The sequence below is a fragment of the Macrotis lagotis genome, chromosome X, assembly GCF_037893015.1.
Source record: "Macrotis lagotis isolate mMagLag1 chromosome X, bilby.v1.9.chrom.fasta, whole genome shotgun sequence".
NCBI classification, from domain to species: Eukaryota; Metazoa; Chordata; class Mammalia; order Peramelemorphia; family Peramelidae; genus Macrotis; species Macrotis lagotis.
This window is the reverse complement of record NC_133666.1, coordinates 156139639-156162141: the sequence shown is the minus strand read 5'-3', so window position 1 is coordinate 156162141 and position 22503 is coordinate 156139639. Positions and strand designations below refer to the sequence as shown.

At 34.6% G+C, this 22503-nt stretch overlaps 1 protein-coding gene across 1 annotated transcript in view; it reads left to right on the top strand.

Annotated features, from left to right (window-relative positions):
- The window catches only part of SNX2 (sorting nexin 2), a 59758-nt gene that overhangs the window by 5710 nt on the left and 31545 nt on the right, over positions 1 to 22503 (top strand). The window contains exons 2-5 of the mRNA XM_074204729.1: positions 14022 to 14139; positions 19234 to 19397; positions 21913 to 21979; positions 22150 to 22193. Of these exons, the coding sequence (XP_074060830.1) occupies positions 14022 to 14139; positions 19234 to 19397; positions 21913 to 21979; positions 22150 to 22193 (393 nt within the window). The remainder of the gene's footprint in view (positions 1 to 14021; positions 14140 to 19233; positions 19398 to 21912; positions 21980 to 22149; positions 22194 to 22503) is intronic.

The window sequence follows — 22503 nt, the reverse complement described above, 5'->3', positions numbered from 1 at the left end:
CTTTTTACAAAAATGTCAAGACCAGAATAAAGGAGAAAAGCTGTTGTAAGCCTGATGATTAGAAAAAAAATTATATAGTGCCCAATTTTTTTACATATAAGGACCGTTTTTGAAAAAGATACATTTTTTATTTATTTTCCAATTACATGTAAAAATTTTTAACATTCATTTCTTAGACTTTTGAGTTCCAAATTCTCTCTATCCTGTACCTCCCCATCCCTTAAGAAGGTAGGCAATATGATATACATTATATATGTGAAGTCATACAAAACATTGCCATATTAGTTATCCATATTACAAAAGAAAATGCGCAAAACCCCATAAAAATTTATGCTTAAGTTTGCACTTTTGAGTTTTTCTCTGGGTGTGAATAGCATTTTTTGTCATGGGGAGGACCCTTTTTTAATATAAAATTTAGTATCTATTGATAGTAGAATAAAAATATGTATTTATGAATCCATTGCAGTAATTCTATGAACCCTTAAATAGACTGTGGCCTAAAGGATTGCAATCACTGTAAACAGAAAAGATGCCAAGAGCAGAATTATTGAAAAATTATTTTGTTTCTGTTCTTTTCTATCAAGATATCAAAGTCAGAAGGGATAAAATAAACATGCTTGAGAGAGAATTGATTGGCTGTGTATGGTAATGTTACCAAGCTATAAAGGTTAAAAGATACAGTTCTCCTTTCTGCTAGCAATAAACTAACTTTTAGAGAATGTTCTTTGAGTTTGTTGGGAAGGTAGTTAGAATGTTTGTTGGGAAATATTTGATCAAAACAAAGTATATTGATCAATTTAATAAAAAAATAAACCTTGAATTTGAAGATCAGGATAGGTGATATTTATCCTTCATTCTTGAAGAGGAAATCAGGGGAGATGATGCCATGACAAGCACATAAATAGGATTTGAGTGAGGGAGTGCTGTGCTTAGTCACCAGACACTTTCTCCTCCAGAGCCATCTGTATCCAACGGCCAGATGAGAGGCAGTCGGGATTAAGTGACTTGACTAAGGTCATAGAGTTTTTAAGCGTCAAATGCATGAATCTGGATTTGAATTCCCATCTGCTTGACTCCAAAACCAGCACTCTATTCACTGAACCACCTAGCTGCCCACCAGCTTACCAGGATAGGTGAATTATCATATTTAAGGATTCTAGGTTTTCTGGCCTAGGTGAATTACATAAGAGGGGAAAGAATTTGCAGATAGGATTAACAAGTTGTATTTGGAGACCTTTAAGTTATTTTGTAGAATAGGATCTCAATTTGTTTAAAAAAAGAAAAAGAAAAAAGGTAGATTCTGAAAACTAAAAAACCAGTGACCTTTATCATAATTCTTGGCCAGATTTTAAAATGGATTGTTTAATGAGTTAATTTCTTGGCCCTTAAACATTCAATGGTAACTAGAAACTAGTATGAGTTCACTGAGAATAATTCATGCTTAACAAACCTTGTTTATATTTTTGTAATGCCATAAACAGGCAATATTTTCTAAATTTCACCGAAACTTTTAGCAAAGTCAAGATATCTTTGAGGACTTAGAATAAAAACATGAAATAAATATATTCAAAAAATGTCTTGGGTAAAAGACCTTAAAGGTATTCTCTTCAGATTTGTAGATTACCCAGAGCTAGGTTTGACAGTTAACAAATGAGATAATAAAATCAACATCCAAATGCTTTTGATAGGTTAGAACAATAGGTTGAATCTAATAAGGTGAAATTTAACAGGTATTTATTTTGAGCTAAAAATACTTCAATTTAGAAATACAGGTTAGGGGCAGCTAGGTGGTACAGTGATTAGAACACTGGCCCTGGAGTCAGGAGTACCTGAGTTCAAATCCTGCCTCAGACACTTACTAATTACCTTGGGCAAGCCACTTAACCCCATAGCCTTGCAAAAAAAAAAGAAGAAGAAGAAGGGATACAGGATAAGGGAAATTTGGATTCTGGCATTACAGGTAACTAAAGACACACTGAGTTAGAAGTTTAGCAGGGTTTCCCCGAAAAGCTAATGTAATCTAAGGTTCCATTAATAGAAGTATCCAGAATAAGACATAACTGTGCCACTGTGTTCTGAATCACCAAAATGTAGCCTGTTCAGTCCTGGACACTATGGTTTGAGGAACATTGTTGCAAACCTGATGAGGGCCTTCAGGAATTGTGAAGGGAGTCAAAATAATTTGCCGAATGCTGATAAATTTTGCTTGGAATTTTTCTTATTCAATTTACATTCTATACTTTTATGATTTTAAGAAGCTGTCCTAGTAAACACCTCAGTTCATTACTTCATATCTCCTTGACACTTATGAAGTTAGAATAAGTGTATAGTTAACAATGTAACAAGTTTCCATATAAATAGAAATTAATATGAATTTAATAAAACATTTGTTGTAGACCTATTGTGTGGTAGATACTGTGCTAAGTGGTAGGGATACAAAGAAAAAAATAAGACTGTTGTTGCTCTCAAGAAGGTCAAAGAAGTCAGAAATCACCTCTGACTTTAAAACAGACATCTCAACACTTTGACTCAGGTATTTAATAAATATCCTTCTATTTTTGTATATTGCTTCCACTTGTTGAAACTGCCACTTCTTCATTCATTCCTCTAAACTCAAAGGGAACTGTACTTGGTGATCAGGATTTTCTAATAACCAGCTTAAAATTTCCATGAAAGATGTTTTGATTCACCTTTTAAAAAGTTAATGAGCTGATAATTGTTTTTTATGACTTGAAGAAATTCTTTAATATCTGTCAGCAAAGTGTCAGGTTCCCTAGCATTCAAAGATGATAATTAATTAATAACATTAGCCACTTCCAGTTAGTTTTTATTTGCTCTGATATTTGAGCATTTTCTGGCAATGTATATTGGAGGCAGGGGTACCAGCAGTGGTGCCTGGCACCCAAGGATGATAAGGAAACTGGATACCTAATCAGAAAGAGATTCCCAGGGCCCCTGTGTTAACCCTGGGTGTCGAATCAGGTGATATTCAGCAGCTCTTTCACCCTTTATCCAGTTCTAGGGCAGAGAGGAGTGGTTGTGGGTTGTGAGAAAACAAATTGGTTCCAAGTCCAACAAGAATTACTAGAACAAAAAAAGATTTAGGGGGGAAAATCAAAGTAAGAGAAAACAAAAATTTGGGAAAAGAAATGAGAGCTATATAAGAAACTTATGAAAAGAGGCTTGCTAAAAGAGACACCAAAAATACTGAAGAAAATAACTGCTAAAAACTCAAAATTGACCAAATAGTAAAAGAGATAAAAATTTCACTGAAGAAAAGAGCTCCTGGGGCGGCTAGGTGGCGTAGTGGATAAAGCACCGGCCTTGGAGTCAGGAGTACCTGGGTTCAAATCCAGTCTCAGACACTTAATAATTACCTAGCTGTGTGGCCTTGGGCAAGCCACTTAACCCCATTTGCCTTGCAAAAACCTAAAAAAAGAAAAAAAGAAAAGAGCTCCTTCAAAATTAGAATTGTTGGGCAACTGGATGGTACAGTGGATAGAACACCAGCCCTGGAGTCAAGATGACCTCAGTTCAAATCTGGTCTTAGACAATTAATAATTACCTAGCTTTGTGACTTTGGGCAAATTACTTAATCCCATTGCCTTGCAAAAAAAAAAAACCAGCTTAGAATTGTTCAGGTGGAAGCCAATGACTCCAAGAGACATCAAGGAAAAAAAATAAAAATAAACTCAAAGACTGAAATTTTATAGAAGAAAATATGAAATATTTCATAAGAAAAACAACCAGCCTGAAAAATAGATCAAGGAGACATAATTTAAGAATTATGGGACTGCCTGAAAACCATGTTTGAAAAATATGAACATCATATTTCAAGAAATATTAAAGGAAAAACTGTTCATAGATCTTAGAGGACAAAGTAAAATTTGAAAGAATCCACTGATCACCTCCTAAAGAAATTCCTAAAGAGGAGGCATAATGTACATAAAGTAGCATAATTAAAAAAGCAATTTGAGGAAAGAAGGCTCATTAGTAGCTTAAGAAAAATCAAAGGTTTCTTGGAGAAGTGGTGCCATGGACACCACTGCATTTTTATATGGTACCTCTACATTTTTGTACCACAGTGCAGGAGATGGAGCATTGAATTTAGGGAACAGCTAGACATTTCATTTGATTGGAAAATAATTTGTTATGGAAAGTGATAGAAAATAGGAGTGGAAATGAACACATGGTATAATAAACCCTCTTGGAAGATTCATCTTTGACGGAAGATGTAAGGTAATGGGAAAGCCTCCATCCCCAAATACTTCCTTTGTCTTCTATTTATTTTGTCTCATAATTAATTTTTATTTTTTTAATATCTCCCCCCCAAAAAAAAAACCAAACCATAGAAGAATAAATGTCCTCTTTAATAAAAATCTTCACAGGAAAGATGAGAATATAATAGTGACTGTCTCATTGTTCTAAATAGTTAGACAAACTAAAAAGGACCAAACTGTGAATTATGAATTGATCATACTTCTTGTACTTTAAAAAATGATACTGACTTACCATATTTGTATTTGAATAATTGTTAGGATCTTTAGTCTGAAAAGGAGAGAACTTGGGGAAAGGGAATAAGACATCAATTTCCAAATACTTAAAGGGACTGTCAAATAGAAGTAAAAATAGTTATTCTACTTGGCCCAGAGGGAAGAATCACAACTAACTTAGAATGGGAGTTGCAAAGAGGCAAATTCAGGCTTGAGGCAAACCAAAACTTCCTAACAGAGGTAACAAAAATAGAAAGGGATGTTTTGGGAGACAGTTGGAAAACCTGGAAATCTTTAATTAATACTATGTCAGCATAAAGCACATAACATTCATAAAGTTTAATAATTAAATAGAACCATGGCCTATACATATTCAGCAATGTCTGAAGAAATTGTAATGGAGCTACACTAACACTTTGTAATTGTACTTAGAGTTTCTATGTTCTGATCTTTATATTATATTAGGGGAAAAAAGAAAAGATTCAGGTACCTCAAAAGGATTGAAAACATTTTGTTTAACTAGTTAATCAATATGCATTTGGAAATATTTATTATGTGCTATGTGTGTTTCCCATGGGATTTTGTAGGTGCTGAGGATACAAAAAAAATGAAACATTTCTGGCTCTCAAGAAATTTTCCTTCAAATTGGGGTGGCAATAAAAATGTGGGTCACAAATATGTGAGGAATATATTCAAAATTAATAAAAAGGTAGTTTGTAGAGGAATCACCAATAACTGGGAAAACCAAGAAAGGCATCCTGATGAAGGTGTCACTTAGGCTAAATCCTGAAGAGGCAGAGGTATTCTAAACATGGAGGACAGCCAGTACAAAGACTAAAAGCCGGGACTTTCAAAAATGTCTTCTTTATATAAAGACTAGCAAGTAGACCAGTATGGTTAAAATATGGGAGGGAGTAAAGTATAAGAGGACTGGAAATCTAGAGAGCATAGGTGGTCAAGAGCTTTGGATGTCAAATTAGAGTTTGATTAATAAGGCATTTAGAAGCCACTAGTGTTTATTGAATAAAGGGAGATTTAGACCTACAAATTTAGGAACTTCTTTTTGGCATCTGTGGAAGATGTATTAGAATGAAAAGGGAAACCAAATAGGAGACTTTTATAGGTGGGAGCCTGAACTAGGGTGTTGCTTGTATGTGTATAAAGGAGGGGACATATGCAAAAGATACTGTGAAGATAAAAATAACAAGATTTGGCAATTCATTGGTTAGGTGGCTTGAGTAAGAAGTGAATGATGGGGGCAGCTAGGTGGCATAGTGGATAAAGCACTGGCCCTGGAGTCAGGAGTACCTGGGTTCAAATCCGGTCTCAGACACTTAATAATTACCTAGCTGTGCGGCCTTGGGCAAGCCATTTAACCCCATTTGCCTTGCAAAAAAAAAAAAGAAGAAGTGAATGATGATACTGAGGTTATAAACTTGGGTGACTAGAAGGATGGGGGTAACCTTGACAGCAATAGAGAAGTTTGGAAGAGGCATGGGTTTGGGAGAAAGGATAATGAGTTAGTTAAAGTTAGAGATTTCCTTGGGATGTCATTTGAAATATCTATGGTAGAGGAGATTAGGCAAGGTCTTAATACTTGACATTTTTCTATTAAGTGAGTAATATGGTTCATTAAACCTGTATCTGACTGTGATGTGTCTAAATCTAAATGAACAAAACTGGCAGGTGTGGTTCTTGAGCTAGCCACAGTTTTTATTTGAAAAAAAAAAACAGGGAAAGTATTGCAGTACTATTCTTCAGTAGTATCCAACTCTTGTTGATCTCATGGGACTTTCTTAGTAAAGATATTGAAGTGATTTGCCATTTCCTTCTCCAATGAATTAAGGCAAACAGAGGTTAAGTGATCTGCCCAGGCTTCGTGACTCCAGGTCTGAAGGGCAAAATGTTCTTATTTTTAGGAAAAAAAAAGAAGAGAATGGAATCTATATAAAGGTAATTAACTTGATTCAGTTCCAGTGCCTTTCACAGTTCATGACCCATGGTAGTCAGTGCTTTTAGTAAGTATTTATTAAATTAAATCAGATTCCTGGCAAAATTCTAGAGCATGTTATTCAAAGGAATGGTTAGTAAACATTTAGAAAAAAAGAAACGTAATACAATGTCTGCTGAGTTTCATCAGAAATAAGTAATTCTAAACTAATCTTATTTTTTTTTCAACAAGTTTTCTAGGTTGCTACATTAAGGGGAGATGGAGAGTTTGCAAGACTTGCTGTTTTATTGTATTCTTTCTGATAAGGTGAAAAGTTGTGAGATAGATTTTAATATATAGTTACATGGATTCACAGCTGGCTCACTTACCACAGAGTAAGAATGCTTTATAATGCCTAGAGTATATTCAGCAGTCTCCCTGCTTTTGGACTTTATGTAATCCTTTATGTCATTCCTTCCTTCCCCAGGAAGGAATCATTGGGGAATCTCATTATTCTACAAGATTCAATCTGGCTGTTATTCAGACTCTTTGCCCCTCTGGACCCTTTGACTGGAGGACAATGCCATGGGCTCCAGGACCTCTTTTTCAGAAAGGGATAGTTTTTTACCTGTTTCCCACTACTTACACAGCTTTTGAATTTCCCCTTTTCATCACCTTCTCTCTGTCCCTTCCTCCCCTTCCTCCCTCCCTCTCTCTCTCTCTCTCTCTCTCTCTCTCTCTCTCTCTCTCTCTCTTTCTGTCTCTCCCCCCCCTTGAGTCTCCTTTTTGTGTTATCTTCCCATATTAGGTTTTAAACTCTTAAAGAACAAGAACTGTCTTTTTGGCGGGGGGAGTATCCCCATAATAGACACACATAAATGTTTACTAATTGGCTAATGTAATTTGATGTTCACAATAACCTTATACAGTAGGAATAAAATAGTTTAAATAGTATTTTTATTGATACTCTTCTTTTAAAGCAGTCCTCAATTTTATAAGTAGAAAAAATGGAGACTCTGAAAAGTTGCAACTTCCCCAAGGTAACATGGCTTAATGAGTAGCAGATCAGTACAATATTCTTAATATTCAAAATTCCTCTATGCCATTGGGAAAAATAACAAATTAGATGTGATTTAGACTTACTTATTATTGTTAGGATTGGGGGGGGGAGAAATTTAGAATGTTTTCCTACCAAAAGATAATGAGCATCGGACCTTATATGCAAAAGCATAGTAGAAGCAACACTAGATTTTGAGGCACATGACCTAAAACTGATTTCTCACTCTTCTACTTGCCATAAGACTTTCACAAAATTATTTCAACTCCCTAATCCAGTTACCTCAGTTATAAAAGTGAGGAAATTTAATTTGATAATTTTTGAGGCCCTTTACAATTCTAATTTTTCCTTTGCTATGTTTTTAGTTGCATAAGTCACTCTTATTAATTCTCAACAGTTTTTGTAAAATTCTTGATTGAAATCTTTTTGGATAAATCAATCTCTTGTGGATGTGTGGATGTGAGCATCTTTAAGTATTCTTTATGAATTGAGAATTTAAATCTTTATTTGGAAATTTTCTTACCCAATTTTGACATAATGCATTTTAAAACCTGATAAAGGAGCCCAGAATGACTCTAGGTCCTCTCCTATATATCTAGATTGGCTAATTTAGTCCCTTTGTGTTTGAGTAAATTTCTGGCAAATAGCTTGTTACCAGTATAAAGACTAGACTCCCAGGTAGTAGGTGCAGCTTCATAGAGTGATAGACCTGGAGTCAGGAAGACCTGAGTCTCAGACACTTACTAGATACATGATCAGAGGCAAATCACTACTCTCCCTCATTTCCTCAATTATAAAATGGGGAGAGAGATAATGATAGCACCTGGCTCCAGGGTTGTTGTGAAGATAAATGAGGTAGTATTTGTAAAGCACTTTGTACAGTGTTGCTTGTTTCCTCTTCCCTCCTCTCATTCCTTCTTTCTTGCTTTCTTTTCTCTTTCTCTCTCTACTTCCCTTAGTTCCTTCCTTCCAGTAGGAATTCAGTTTATTTAAATGTACAACCTTTGAGGCCAAGATGCAACAGTATATGGATGATTGCTGCCATCCATGCTGATTTTGACCTGATGATCAACATCAGGAAAAGAGAATTTCTCCACAGCCAGCACTACAACCATCCATACGTGAAATCATCAGCCACAGTAAATGGAGGAATTATGAATGCTGTGGTCAGGTTCACTTACCTTGGTCATATGTGTAGCTCCAAAAGAATGTGTGGGAGAGAAGAATTATGAAACTGCATATCTGAAGGCCCACAGAGACATAGTGCTAACTGCACTATGCTATAGACTGATAGTCTATCAGTGCCATGTTAGAAAATTGATCAGTTTCCAATTGAATCATCTCAGAAAGGTTCTAAAGATTACCTAGCAAGACAATGAGATCCTTTCTAGAGCTGAACCTGCCAAGCATTCAAACTGTTACAGACAGCCCAACTCCAATGGGATAGCCACGGAGTTTGAATACCAAACATATGCTTACTCAAAAGACTTTTTTATATAGAACTCACACAAAGGTAAGCACTCACATAATGACATTCTCAAGGTATTGCTGAAGAACTTTAGTATTGATCATGAGACATGGGAAATGCTGGCAGTTTCCAGGGTGAGACATGGGAAGCACTGGCCATTGTGTTGTTCACTCATTGAAGGTGCTGTCCTCTATGAGTAAAGTAGATTTGTAGAAACACAAAGGAAATGTGAGTTGTGCAAATACAGGGCCACTTCCATTCCAAATGTTCTAATGAACTATTTGTGCCCAATCTGATAGTGCCTTTAAAACTTGTGTTGAGCTAATCGACCATAGCTGAACATACCATACCCTGACTCCAATATTGCGATGTATCATCAAAAATGAAGAACGAAAAACAAGGTTGTTAGTTGGTGCTTCATATTACCTAGCATTAAAAGTATGTCTTTAGTTTCCAGGAAAGCAAATGACTAAAATCCCAAGTATACAAAAGAGGATAAATCATACATACTTTGTTTAGTAGCATGTATTTCTGATATTAACCTGAAAGAAACAAATCTCACAAAAGTTAATAATTTCATTGTAGTTTTTAAAACAATGCTTACAAACTTGCAGACAAAAACTATCTTCAGTCTATTTCTAGGTAAATTGAATATACAAATAAAATTTAATATTGATCACATCTTTATATTTTTTCTTCCCCTCCTCTCTTTCTCATCCTCCCCCCATGAGAAAATTGAGGTTTAGACAAGTTATATAGCTAGTTAATATAAAAACTGGGGATTAAAAGACTTCTCAGAAGCTAGAAAAAGAGTACAGGATTTGGAAGTAAAGAACTCGGGTTCAAATTCCAGTTCTACCAGTTATTACCTGTGTGGTATTGGGCAAGTTTCCCAGATCTCAGTCTTTTTACCTTAAAAAAAATGAGGTTGAATTAGATGGTCTCTCCCAATTGTACATTTAAACTCCCTAAATTTGTATCCTTGTCACATGATGTTACTTTGTGTGGTTGATTTTCTAGTTGCAAGATTTCTTGTTTTTGAAAATTATTTATGAGCCCTCAGAAAACTCATTAGGGTAAATTTTATGTTTGATACTTTATTTTTTTGGTTTTTACAAGACTTTGGAACTAAGTGACTTGCCCAAGGTCATGAAGATAGTAAGTATCAAGTGTTTGAGGGCAGATTTGAACAGGTGATGCTCTAGCCACCTAGCTGCCTCTTCTTTTTTGTTTTTGGGGGTTTTTTTTGGGGGGGGCAACGGGGTTAAATGACTTGTCCAAGATCACCCAGCTTGTAACTATCAATACTTGACTAAGGTCCTCCTGACTCCAGGGCCTAGCTGCCCTTTTTACTTTTCTTAACTAAGGTAGTTTGAAACTAAGTTTTAAAGATTCTATTTTAGAATTTTAACTGGGACTGAACTTTCAGAAAAAGTAAATAACCTTCAAACTCCTTTATAGACAGTTTTTGAAACACTATCAAGATCTGTAGATTTCTTAAATTTTTATACACAATTTTCACACTCGCAAAAATATACAAAAAGGGCTCAGTGAAATTTTATTTTTGAATTTTGGGGAACAATCTATCATTAAAGCATTCTATTTAGTTTTAATTGTTTTTTCTTAGCTCAGTTTCCTAAAGTGATATTAATTTGAGAGTCACTAAAACATTGACTTGATGGATCATCAAGGTTTAAGGTAGTCCTAAGTATTTGAAGGCTATGCTAGTGGAAAATAAACTCTGCTGGGGCCTACTAAACCAGGAAAGGTGTCATGTAGAGATATAGCAATGAATTGAATGTCTCTATACATAATTACCTACTCTTAAGGCTCAATTTTGGGGAAGGAGGAACATGTTATAATGTCACTTTAAATACCCTTTTATCATTTTCTAAACAATCACATGTAATTAGGGACTATGGAAAAGTTTGAAGTACTGTCAACTTGAAATAAACTTAGCCCATTGAAGTAAGTTTCAAATTTATAAAATCTACCCATTTGTACCTCTGAAAAATCATCTTGTTTCATAAAGTTTTCTAGTCCCAACAATCTCATTTACATTTATTTATATTTCATCCAGTCCAAAAAAAATCATCAGTCTCAACAGCATCCTTTTGTTCCCCAAGTTCACAGCACATTCTGGTGGCCAGCAAGGTATTGCAGTGACTAGAGTGCTAAACCTGGGATCAGGAAGACTTATCTTCCTACATTCAAACTCTATCGTCAGATACCTACTAGCTGTGTGAACCTGGGTATGTCACTTAACCCTTTTTGCCTCAGTTTTCTCATCTCTAAAACAAGCTGAAGAAGGAAATGGCCAACCACTCCAGTGTCTCTCTCTGCTAAGAAAACCCCAAATGGGATCATGAAGGGTAGGACACAACTGAAAAAAAACTATACAACAACTCTTATAAATTTTACTAATCTTAATAAGACTTGTTACTAAGTTTCCTGCAGGATACAGGAAATTTTTCAGCCATAGAACTTTAAGCTACTATCTGCAAAATTTTAAATGGGTTTTGATGTGTTTCAGTCAAGATAGTACTCGTTGATTGGTTGGTTCTTGTCCTTCATTATTGAAGAAGATGAAAAATGACATCTCTATTATAGAAAGAAATTATAGTGTATCCAACTGGCTAATCAGACCAATATAGGTTTTGAATGACCTACCACATGTCAGGCACAAATTTTTCAAGTGAACAACTGAGATGATTATTCTGAACTTATGTATCTCATTTTTTCTTAGAACTGCTTCAATTCTGCCTTGCTCATAGAATATAGCATCCTCTCTGATAAAGGCATGCCATGCTGAAAAGTCCTGTGCCAGAGTCTCCAAGGCTGCACAGTCATTTCTAGAGTTCTTAAGAGAGAGACCTTCAGGGGCGGCTAGGTGGCACAGTGGATAAAGCACTGGCACTGGAGTCAGGAGTACCTGGGTTCAAATCCAGTCTCAGACACTTAATAATTACCTAGCTGTGTGTGGCCTTGGGCAAGCTACTTAACCCCATTTGCCTTGCAAAAACCTAAAAAAATAAAATAAAAAAAATAAAAAAAGAGAGAGAACCTTCAAGATGTCCCTGTATTACTTCTTCTGTTCCCCTTTTGAACTTGGCAGTTTAGCTCAAGAAAGGACCTGATATCTTTTCCTGCCAGGTGATCTTCAGAATCTTCATAGGAAAATTTAAATGGAAGTAATGCAATTTCATGGCATGGTGCTGGTAGACTGGTAAGTTTCACAGGCATAGAGCAATGAGGTCAGCACAGTAACTCTGTAGACCTTCAATTTGGTAGTCAGTCTAATAACTTCTGCATTTTCTTTTGGAGCCTTCTAGCTAGTTCTTGTAACACATGTTTTCAGTCTGGAAAGTACACTGTCAAGGTAGATGAACTTACCCACAGTATTCAAAACTTCTCCATTTGCTGGGATGTAGAGTGTGTTCATGGAAGACTAGAACTTCTGATGTGAGGAGTGCCAAGCCCTTTTTGATACTGCTTTCCACCTTTGATGTCCTCCTGAGCCACCTAATTCTGTGATTCCAAGATATCGCATGCACATCCTGGTAAATCATTTCAGCATGAGCACTAAACCAGGTTGAGGGTACTAGAGAGAGTCTCTGAATCATTGGTGAGTTGGGAGAGGTGTCTACCCCAAGCATGTGAAGTTTTACACTAGTGGAATGGACAGATGAGAACACTTTGTTCCAATGGCCATGAAGGTAGCTGAAGCAGACTCTATGGAGTGCTTAGAGCTTAATTAGACAGTGAAGACACCAAGGTCATTCACTGCATTTAAAGCCTTCACCAGTTGTCAACTCTGCTTTGCCACTGGACCATGATGACTTTGGAAGAAAGAGTGAGGCTGATGACTTCATGCACCTCTGCCTTATTTAAATCCAACTTACACACAAATCAAAAGACATCACTCATACCACTTTACCATTCCTGTGGCGAAGGCAAATAACAGAACAACAGGTGCAGATATATTGGAAGCTGTTAGTCACAACCCTTTACATAGGCAGCAGCCCAAGTCATAGGGTATTTTTCTCACAGGAAGAAGAAGTGAGATTCAGCAACTCCTTTTTTTTTTTTTTTTTTTTTTTTTTTTTTAGATTTTTCAAGGCAATGGGGTTAAGTGGCTTGCCCAAGGCCACATAGCTAGGTAATTATTAAGTGTCTGAGGTCGGATTTGAACCCAGGTACTCCTGACTCCAGGGCCGGTGCTTTATCCACTGTGCCACCTAGCCACCCCTACAGCAACCCTTTTAAGGATCACTGCTCACCTCCTGGTGTGAGGAAGGATCTAGAAAAGGTGCCCTAAAAATTGTCTGGTTACTCAACCCTGGCCTGACCACAGCAGGAGAGGATTCCACCCTATGGTTGAAACACACAAAAAAAGTACAAGAAGAATCCACTCAACAACAGTGCATGTAATGTGCACACACTCATAGACAACACAAGATCCAATAGGTTTGAATAGCACTTTTGGCAAGAGAACTAATCCAAATAGCTTTAAGTGAAACAAGGCTGGTAAATGAAGACCAACTTACTGAAGTCAGAGCTGGATATATGTTTTTCTGGAGTAACCATAGTGAAGGGGAGCTCTGTGAAGCTTGGAAAGTACTCATTCCATTGAAATTATAGATCTTTAAAGTAGTCAAATAATCTAAAGTTGAACATATTACTATTCTTATTAGACTTACTGTTTTGAAAAGTAAATGCTTACAATATTCTGCCTAAAGTATCTACTAGAATGATATGCATATATATACACACACATGCATGTAATATATATATATATATATATATATATATATATATATATATATATATATTGCTTTTATTCACTGTTATCTTAATGAGAGTAGGAAATAAGAACAGTTTTTTATTTTCTTTCTCTTTTTTTCTCAAAAAAATTCTTTTTTCTAAGATCCTATTCTTGGGGGCCCAAGGGAGTAATATGTGAAAAATCTAGGCACATCTATTTTTTAAAAAAAGAATATAACATTCATATAGAAGACAATTATTGAGAGATAATATACCAATTTTTTATGCATTTTCTATTTTTTTAATCAGTCAAGTCCTTCATCTCCAGAACCAGCTAGTCTTCCTGCAGAAGATCTAAGTACAAATTCCAATGGTCCTAAACCTGCAGAAATCATACTAGATGATGACCGAGAAGATCTTTTTGCAGGTAATTATCAATAATATAACTTTTTAATAACCAAGAGAAATATATTTGTTAGATGTGTTATATTTTTAGTGCAAATTTCTTAATTGCAGATAGTGCTTGAAATACTTAATATATGTATAGCAAGAGAGGGCATCTTCCAATTGTTCTTTCAAAACATTGCTCTTCCAGAAAAATAAAAATACAATGATTCTAGTTTTTCACAAATTGATTTGATGAATGACTACAGATAGTTAAATCTAGTATTTTACTTGAGTGTCTTATTGTCTCTGAGTATTATGTTATATGTATAGTTTTAAAAATAGTTCATGCTGATGAAAAGTACAATCAGTATTTTCCAGAATTCTCTATATTTTGTGCAAAAAAACTAACCACAATAATGTTTTTCTTGGTTGCTACTGTTCTTCATTTTAAAAATATAAGAATTAAATATTGTAAAATGTATTAAGCATTATGTACATTTCAAATTAATTTGTCCCATTTTTTAAAGTTTATGAATTGTGTGTATATAAAGTATGTGTGTGTATAAAGTATATAAGTTGTGTAAGTATTTCATAATGCATTTTTATTCATTTATTCTTACATATATATTTAAATTTGTAACAATGCAAGTCTGAACTTGCTTTTCAATTTAAAGTCTTAGTGCACTATATCTAAATCAATGAGAGATTAGATGGTTCGCCTGGTCATATAGCCAGTGTTTATCTGAGATAAGATTTTTAACCCATGTCTTCAGTATTCCAGTGAGACCCTCAGCTTCTACTTTCTACCATCTTTCTATTCCTCTACTGAATGACTTCAACATAAACAAACTACAGGGAAGCCTATAGAAGGAATAAAAAAAGCTGAAGAGAACCAAATGGTAAATCTCTTGAAAATATCCCCCTCAGCAGTACTTGAGAGATCCTCCTGTTAGTAGATCAGTGATTGAAATTCTTCAAGAACCTGTAGAGACCATCTTTGCCACTTTGTCCACTATCTATCTAATCAAAAACCATTTATTAGATGCCACAGATAGCATTTGAAAATAGTTTTCTTACCACACTAGTCCTTTGTCTTCCTAAGACTAGCACTGTACACCTTCACTGGTCATTGTGGCCTCTTCTCCTTTCTCTTAAGATACCAGAGTTGGAGGTCTAGGAATGTAATATTAGGAAAATATAAACATGATACACCACATTAACAACAAAAACAAAAACTGCATGATTGTATCAACAGATTCTAAAAGAGAAATTGACAAAATAAAACACTTAATTTACTTTAAAAGTACTTAAAAGCCAGGGAATAGGTAGACCATTTCTTTATGTGGAAAATAGCTTTCATCTAAAACCAACAGCTTGTATTTATCTGTAATGAAGAAGTGCTAAAGGTCTTTCCCCTAAGATCAGAGGTAAAGCAAAGATACCTCCTGTTCTCCTGTTAATTGATAAAATTCTAGAAGTGATTGTTATAACAATAAGAAAAGAAAAAGATTTTGAAGGAATGAGCAAGTAATAGCATACAAAGTATGCTATTATATATATATATATATATATATATATATATATATATATATACATAGAGAGAGAGAGAGAGAGAGAGAGAGAGAGAGAGAGAGAGAGAGAGAGAGGAAATAAACAAGTACTAGCATACAAAGTATGCTATTAGATAGATAGATAGATATATGAAACTCAAAAAAATCTTCAGCTTATATAAAATTTGTAAGACTACAAGACTTTTAACAAATGCAGGGTTAAGTAATTCATTAGAATGATCAGATTAAGGGGTGGGGAACCGTTTTTCTATCAGGGGCCTTTTGGATATTTATAACATCATTTGTGGGTCATACAAAATTTTCAACTTAAAAATCAACCTGCTGTATTTGGTCAAACATTTAATTAATTTACCCCTAAAAAGCCCTTAGATTTATTCAGTTTTGAATCTTGCCTGCAGTTGCTGCAGCAGTGCCAGACGAAAGGATTTCAGGGACCTTATACAGCCTGTGATCTAAGATGCTCCTGTCCTTGATTTAAATAGTTGATCAGTTTAGCCAAATGAATTACAGATTCAGTACCATACTATTGAAATACCAAAGATTCATTTCTTAATAATTGTTTGCAAACTTCTTTGATTACAACAATCCTATCAACAGAAAAAAAAAATTGAGGAACTGAATACTTATTTATAAATTATAATATAAGATGTCCCAAAAGCCTTACTGCAATTTTAAATAATCAATAAAACCAAGGACTCAGAACTTGACAGAAACTACTGAGAAAACTGGAAAAGAGTATGGCAGAAATTGGGTTCAGACCAATATCTTGTACCATGTGCTATATAATAAATTCCAAATCTACATATGACCTAAATATAAAAAAGTATCCTTTGATAACTGAGTAAAGGGAAAGTTTTCAACTTCTTTCAGAGATCAGTTAGATAACAGGAGCAATTACATACAATTGAAAAGTTTTAGTGCAAAGAAAAGCAGTACATTTAAGAGTAAAATAATTAATGGGAAAATATTTGTTACATATTTTCTTTGATCGAAGTCTGATATCCAAGGTAAATGAGGAACTGATTCAAATTTATGATACATTCAAATTTATTTGCTGAATTCAAATTTATAAGATATAAGCAGTTTGCTCTACATATAAGCAATGCTATCAGTGGTCAATATGAAAATGCTCTAAATAACTCATAAAGGAATGCAAATTACAGAGTTCTAAGGATCTACATCATTACCATAAGGTTTATAAAAGTGATATCAAAAGTGATATCAGGAAGATAGGTGGAATGATACACTGTTAGTGTAGCCATGAATTGGTCCATCTATTCTGGAAAACAATTTAGGGCTATGCCACAAACAAAGCAGATAATGCATTCTTGACTTATTTTTTGTAATTTCATCCTAAAAAAGTATCGGAACCAAGCAAGCAAGAATTTTATTCTAGATGTGATATTCATTAAAAGGGAGAAACTCACTGTTGAGGTAAATATGACTAGAATTCTGGGGCAAAGTAACTACTCCTACCTGAAGTTTTTGATAGAGAAAAGGAATCCTTCACCTAGTCTGACATGTACCTTGGATTTTGTGAAAGCATGTTTCAAAGTTCTAAAGGAAAGGAAAGTAGAATACCATGAACTGTCAGTGGGAAAGTCAGACCAGGACTTCAAGTACAAAAATATGAAAACACAAAGGTAAATATTTTCTACTAAGGAGAAAACATGGGATTGGTCTAAATCTGATATAGATACACAGAGAATTCACCAATCAACATAGATTTTAAAAAAAGAAAACAGAAGATAGAAGCAAGACTGGGTAGCAGAGAATGAATTAAGAGCATAGTATGGTCCTTTTAAAAACAGTGCCAGGGATGCTAGCATTCATAATACGTAATGCATTAGAGGGATTGGTGTAGCCAAAAAACTGGGGGTTTTTTGTTTGTTTTACATATTTTGAAAGAAAAAGAATTAGAGATGAAATAGAACTTTGTTTAGGATAAATGAGATGATGATAGAAAGCAGAGCTTTTCAGTTCTTATTTTGATATTTTTTTCCCTCTGCCTTGCAGAATGATCTTTATGCTGGACATGACAATCAAAAATGACAGGGAGTGGGGGCAGCTAGGTGGTGCAGCGGACAAAGCACTGGCCCTGGAGTCAGGAGTACCTGGGTTCAAATCCAGTCTCAGACACTTAATAATTACCTAGCTGTGTGGCCTTGGGCAAACCACTTAACCCCATTAGCCTTGCAAAAACCTAAAAAAAAAAAAAATGACAGGGAGTGAAGTAGTTGGGACTGATCCTTAAGGAGATATTAAGAGAGCACTTAAGAGTCCCTGATCATTTCAGGTCATCACCCCAAATTAGTGCTTCCTTAGATACTGAAAGAACTGACAAATGTGATTATTGAGCCATTATCAGTAATATTTGAAGGATTGGAGGATATAGATTTTCAAAAAAAATGGATGTTAACAAAGTCTAAAATTTATAGGCAAGTAGCTTGGACTTCAATTCTTTTTCATAAGTGTCATTAGAGATGGTTGGAGGTGATTATAGAGAGTCAGCATGACTTCTTTAAAAACAGATCATGCCAGACTCAGCTTTTTTCCTTTTGTCACAGTATTACCAAATTAGTAGGTAAGATGGATGTTAGGGATATGGTTTATTTAGACTTCAGCAAAGCTTTTGATAAAGTTTCTCAAACTCTTTTCACCAAAAAGATGGATTCAGAACTGGTGGGATGGGTTATCTCAAAGAGAGGTTGCTAATGTTTCTGTTATGAGTGTAATAATGGGTTTTCTGTGACGCTAGGGCTTTATGCTTGATCTTGTGTTGTTTAACATTTTTATCAATGATTTGGATGAAGGCATATCTGATATCCCCAGATTTACGGATGACACAAAGCTAGTCAGAAGCCATGGTTTAAGAAGGATTGATAAACACCCAGAATATTGAAGGACCTCAAGTTTGAGTCATATGAGGATCAATTGAAGTTTAACAACTTCTGTTTAACAAAGAGCAGAGATGTCTCAGGGAAGTTTCATAGCTATGTTCTATTAGTTTAAGGGTTATCTTATTGAAAAGAGTTAGATTTTTTCTATTTGACCCAGAAGCAGTGAATGGAAATTACAAGGCTTAATATTAAGAAAAATTTCCTAATTAAAATTGTCTAGAAGTAGAATAGGTTCCCTTTTCTGTTCTGGTCAAATTCCTGCTAAAGCTTTATATTTTCAAATTAATTTTAATGTTATCTTAAGTACAAGAGCATTGAAAAGGAATTTTGTCCCACATGTAAAATATATATTAGAAAACCAAGTATAAATTCTCTTCATCCTTATTCCTTCCAGTTAATATATAAAATTGAAAATTGACTTAGTAAATTGTTTTCATATGAATTTTTTAATCATTAATTTTAAAGTTAAGATGAACTATATATATAGGAAAAACATAAGAAAATTTTTTGTAATTAAAGTTACTGTAATAAACTTAGATTCTTGTTAACCGTGTTTATTTTTGAACAAGATCTCAGCTCTTTTCAGTGTCCAATAAACTGTACTAGAATTATAAGTTTTCCTTTCTGTATTTTTTATTATTAACTTGCTTAATTTGTGTCTAGAAGCCACAGAAGAAGTTTCTTTGGATAGTCCAGAAAGGGAACCTATACTTTCTCCAGAGCCTTCTCCTGCAATCACCCCTATAACACCTACCACATTAATGGCACCAAGAATTGAGTCAAAAAGTATGTCTGCTCCTGTGATCTTCGATAGATCTAGGGATGAGGTACTGAATAAAGTTTTTTAACTTTGTTAAATTATCAGGGTTTTTTCCCCCCCTTTAGTCTTTCTTGAGAAACCTTTCAAAAAAGCAAGCTCTTAGGTGGCACAGTGGATAGAGCACTGGCCCTGGAATCAATTGGACCTGAGTTCAAATGCAACCTCAGACACTTAATAATTACCCAGTTGAGTGATGCCCTGCAAAAACCAAAAAAAAAAAAAAAAAAAGTAAACTCTGACCATAAAGTCTTGATTCTACTATTCAGACATGAAACCTTGGGCAAATCACAGGCCTCTGAGCTCCAGTTTCATCTTTAAAATGGAATAATATTTAATCTAAAGAGTTGTCAGGAAATTTATTAGTGAATATTTATATATATAGAGAGAGGGAGAGATGTGAAAGTTATTAAACTGATGTGTTTTGCAAATAGAAACTTTTATTAGTGATTTTTTTTAGTTTTAGAAAAACATGTGAAAGACCTATCTATAATTTTAGATAAATTCTTGGACACTGCTTGTGGTTAAATGATTAAAAGGAAGATTGAATGACTTGCCCAAGGTCACAGCTTATAGGTTTCAGAGGAGGATTTGAATTTTAAATCTAGAAAAAATATGCTAACAAATGCTTGAAAGTTTTCCCTTATACTATTGTCAAACATAAGATGGCTATTGAATGTTTTAGAATTTTTTGCCCAAACTTTAAGAGTAATTGTTGTGCTGAAGCATATTATTTTAAGAAAAGAAAGTTAAAATAATGCAAAAAAAAATGTGCTAATGTTAGGAAGACATTTTTCTCTGGAAATAGCTGAGAACTAACTGTATATGGGAAATTTTCTGCTTGCTATGTTATTAGGTATGCTCTGTGAAGAGTTGTTTACCATGCTACATGCTTTTATTGGTTTGCAACCTCCAGGAAGAATGTATATTTTTTAGGAAGCACAGAGAAATCTAGAAACTAGAAAGATATTTGTTATGAATATAATGTTTTTTGAAAATAGGTATGGTAAATCATTGATTTTTTTGGTCATTGTTAAACAGTAGAGGTACAAATTTTATAGCTGCAGAATTTAATATTTACTGTGAAAAGGCTTAAGACATAGTGTAGTTATAAAAAGCCTAACATTTTTATCTTTTGTTTCTATAAATATAAAAACAAAGTTTTCTATCATTATCAAAGTAATACCCTCCATTTGCAGCAAACAAATCTAGATAATTATTTTAAACTGAAGCTTTAACTTGTTGTTGTTGTTTGACTATTATTCTCGAAGAAGATCATATCAGGGAAGTGAGTTGGATTTAAGTAAGGAGTTTCTGTGCAGTCACCAGCATCACTTTCTCCTCCAGAGCCATTTGGATCTATTGACTAGATATGGATCAGGAGGACTGGAGATGGCCCTGGATGTAGAGGTAGACCTGACTTTTTAAAGCTAGATCTTCCCCTGGTCACAGTTTGACTGTGGGCAAAACACCCATTCAGTCATTAAGATTATGCGCAAGAGATGAGGCAAAGAGGTTAAGGACAACCACTTCCAAAAAAGAAAAAAAATTACAGTGATTAAGGCAGGTGAGAAAACTAAGAAGTAAGGAGCCTCTTTTGCTTAGTCCAAAAAAAAAAAATTCATTCTGGAAGTGGAAAAAACCCTCAGAGTTTCTGGGTAAAACTGAAATAATTACTGTGTGAATTTACTCTGAACCAGTCAAGGTGCAAATGATGACCAGGTGGGTTTAACCCAAGACCCATTGCTGATCAACCTTTAAATTCCAAGAAAACAGAGTAGAACCTTTGGCAGAGCACCCACAAGTACAAGAAGAAAAGGAGAGAGAGGCAGCTAGGCAGACTCTGCTCTTTTTTGAAGAACATTTCCAGGCCCCAAATCACTCTAGCTCTCCATGATTGGCCAGCAATGGGTCTTAGACTAAGCCCTCTTGGCCATTGTTTGGGCCCTGATTGTTTCAGGCAGCATCTTCCCCTCTCAGATTGAATTTTTTTTTGTCTATGCAAAAGAGAATCCTAGTTTCTTTTCTTTCTCTCCTTCCTTAATCACTTAGATATAATGAGAGTCTTATTCTCCCACCAATTTTTTTTCCTTCTTTTTGGAAGTGGGTCATTCTTGTCTTCTTTGTTTCATTTCTCTCTTACCTCACCTTAAGGACTTAATAGGTATTGCCTCAAAAGCCAAGGTCACCAACTGCATCTAGGGTCACTTACACTCATCCTGATCCATACCTGGCCACTAAACCCAGATGGCTCTAGAGGAGAGAAAGTGAGGTTGGGGGACTTTGCATAGCACCCCCTCACTTAAATACAACTTATTGCTTGCCTTGGCATCAGCTCACTGATGCATTAATCTTCTTACAAAGAACAAACAAAACTTCAAATGGATTTCTCACAAACATGTAATAACTGTTTGTGTTAGTTGTAACTTGTAGTGAATTTATATTGATCCAAATAATATTGATTGCTATAGGTCTAACATAAATTAGAATTTGACCAACCAGAACCATAAATTTCTCTTTTCTAGATTGAAGAAGAAGCAAATGGAGATGTTTTTGATATAGAAATTGGTGTTTCAGATCCAGAAAAAGTTGGTGAGGCAATATTTTTTGTATTGTATTTCCTTTTATTTTATAAAAGTTCTTTTATTTTTCATATATTTTCTTTATCATAAACTTAAGTTAATAAGTACAATATTAAAATATTGATTTCTTTTTTTAAAAACCTACTTACTTTAATAGGTCTTTTATTACTTGTCTTGTAGGTGATGGAATGAATGCTTATATGGCATATAGAGTAACAACAAAGGTGAGTCTTTCTGTATCACTTAGAATTGCTTTAACAACATTTTTTAAAAAAAAGTAATATTTTATTTTTTCCCAACTACATGTAAAGAAAATTTTTTAACATTCAGTTTTTAAAATTTTGAATTCCAATTTTTCTTTCTCTTTTACCTCCCCCTTCCCGATGACAGTAATCAATTTGATATTATATATGTACACTCATGTAGAACATTTCCACATTAGTCGTGTTGTGAAAGAAGAAACAGATCAAAAGAAAAAATCAAAAAAATAAAGGGAAAAATAGTATACTTCGATCTGCATTTGAACTACATCAA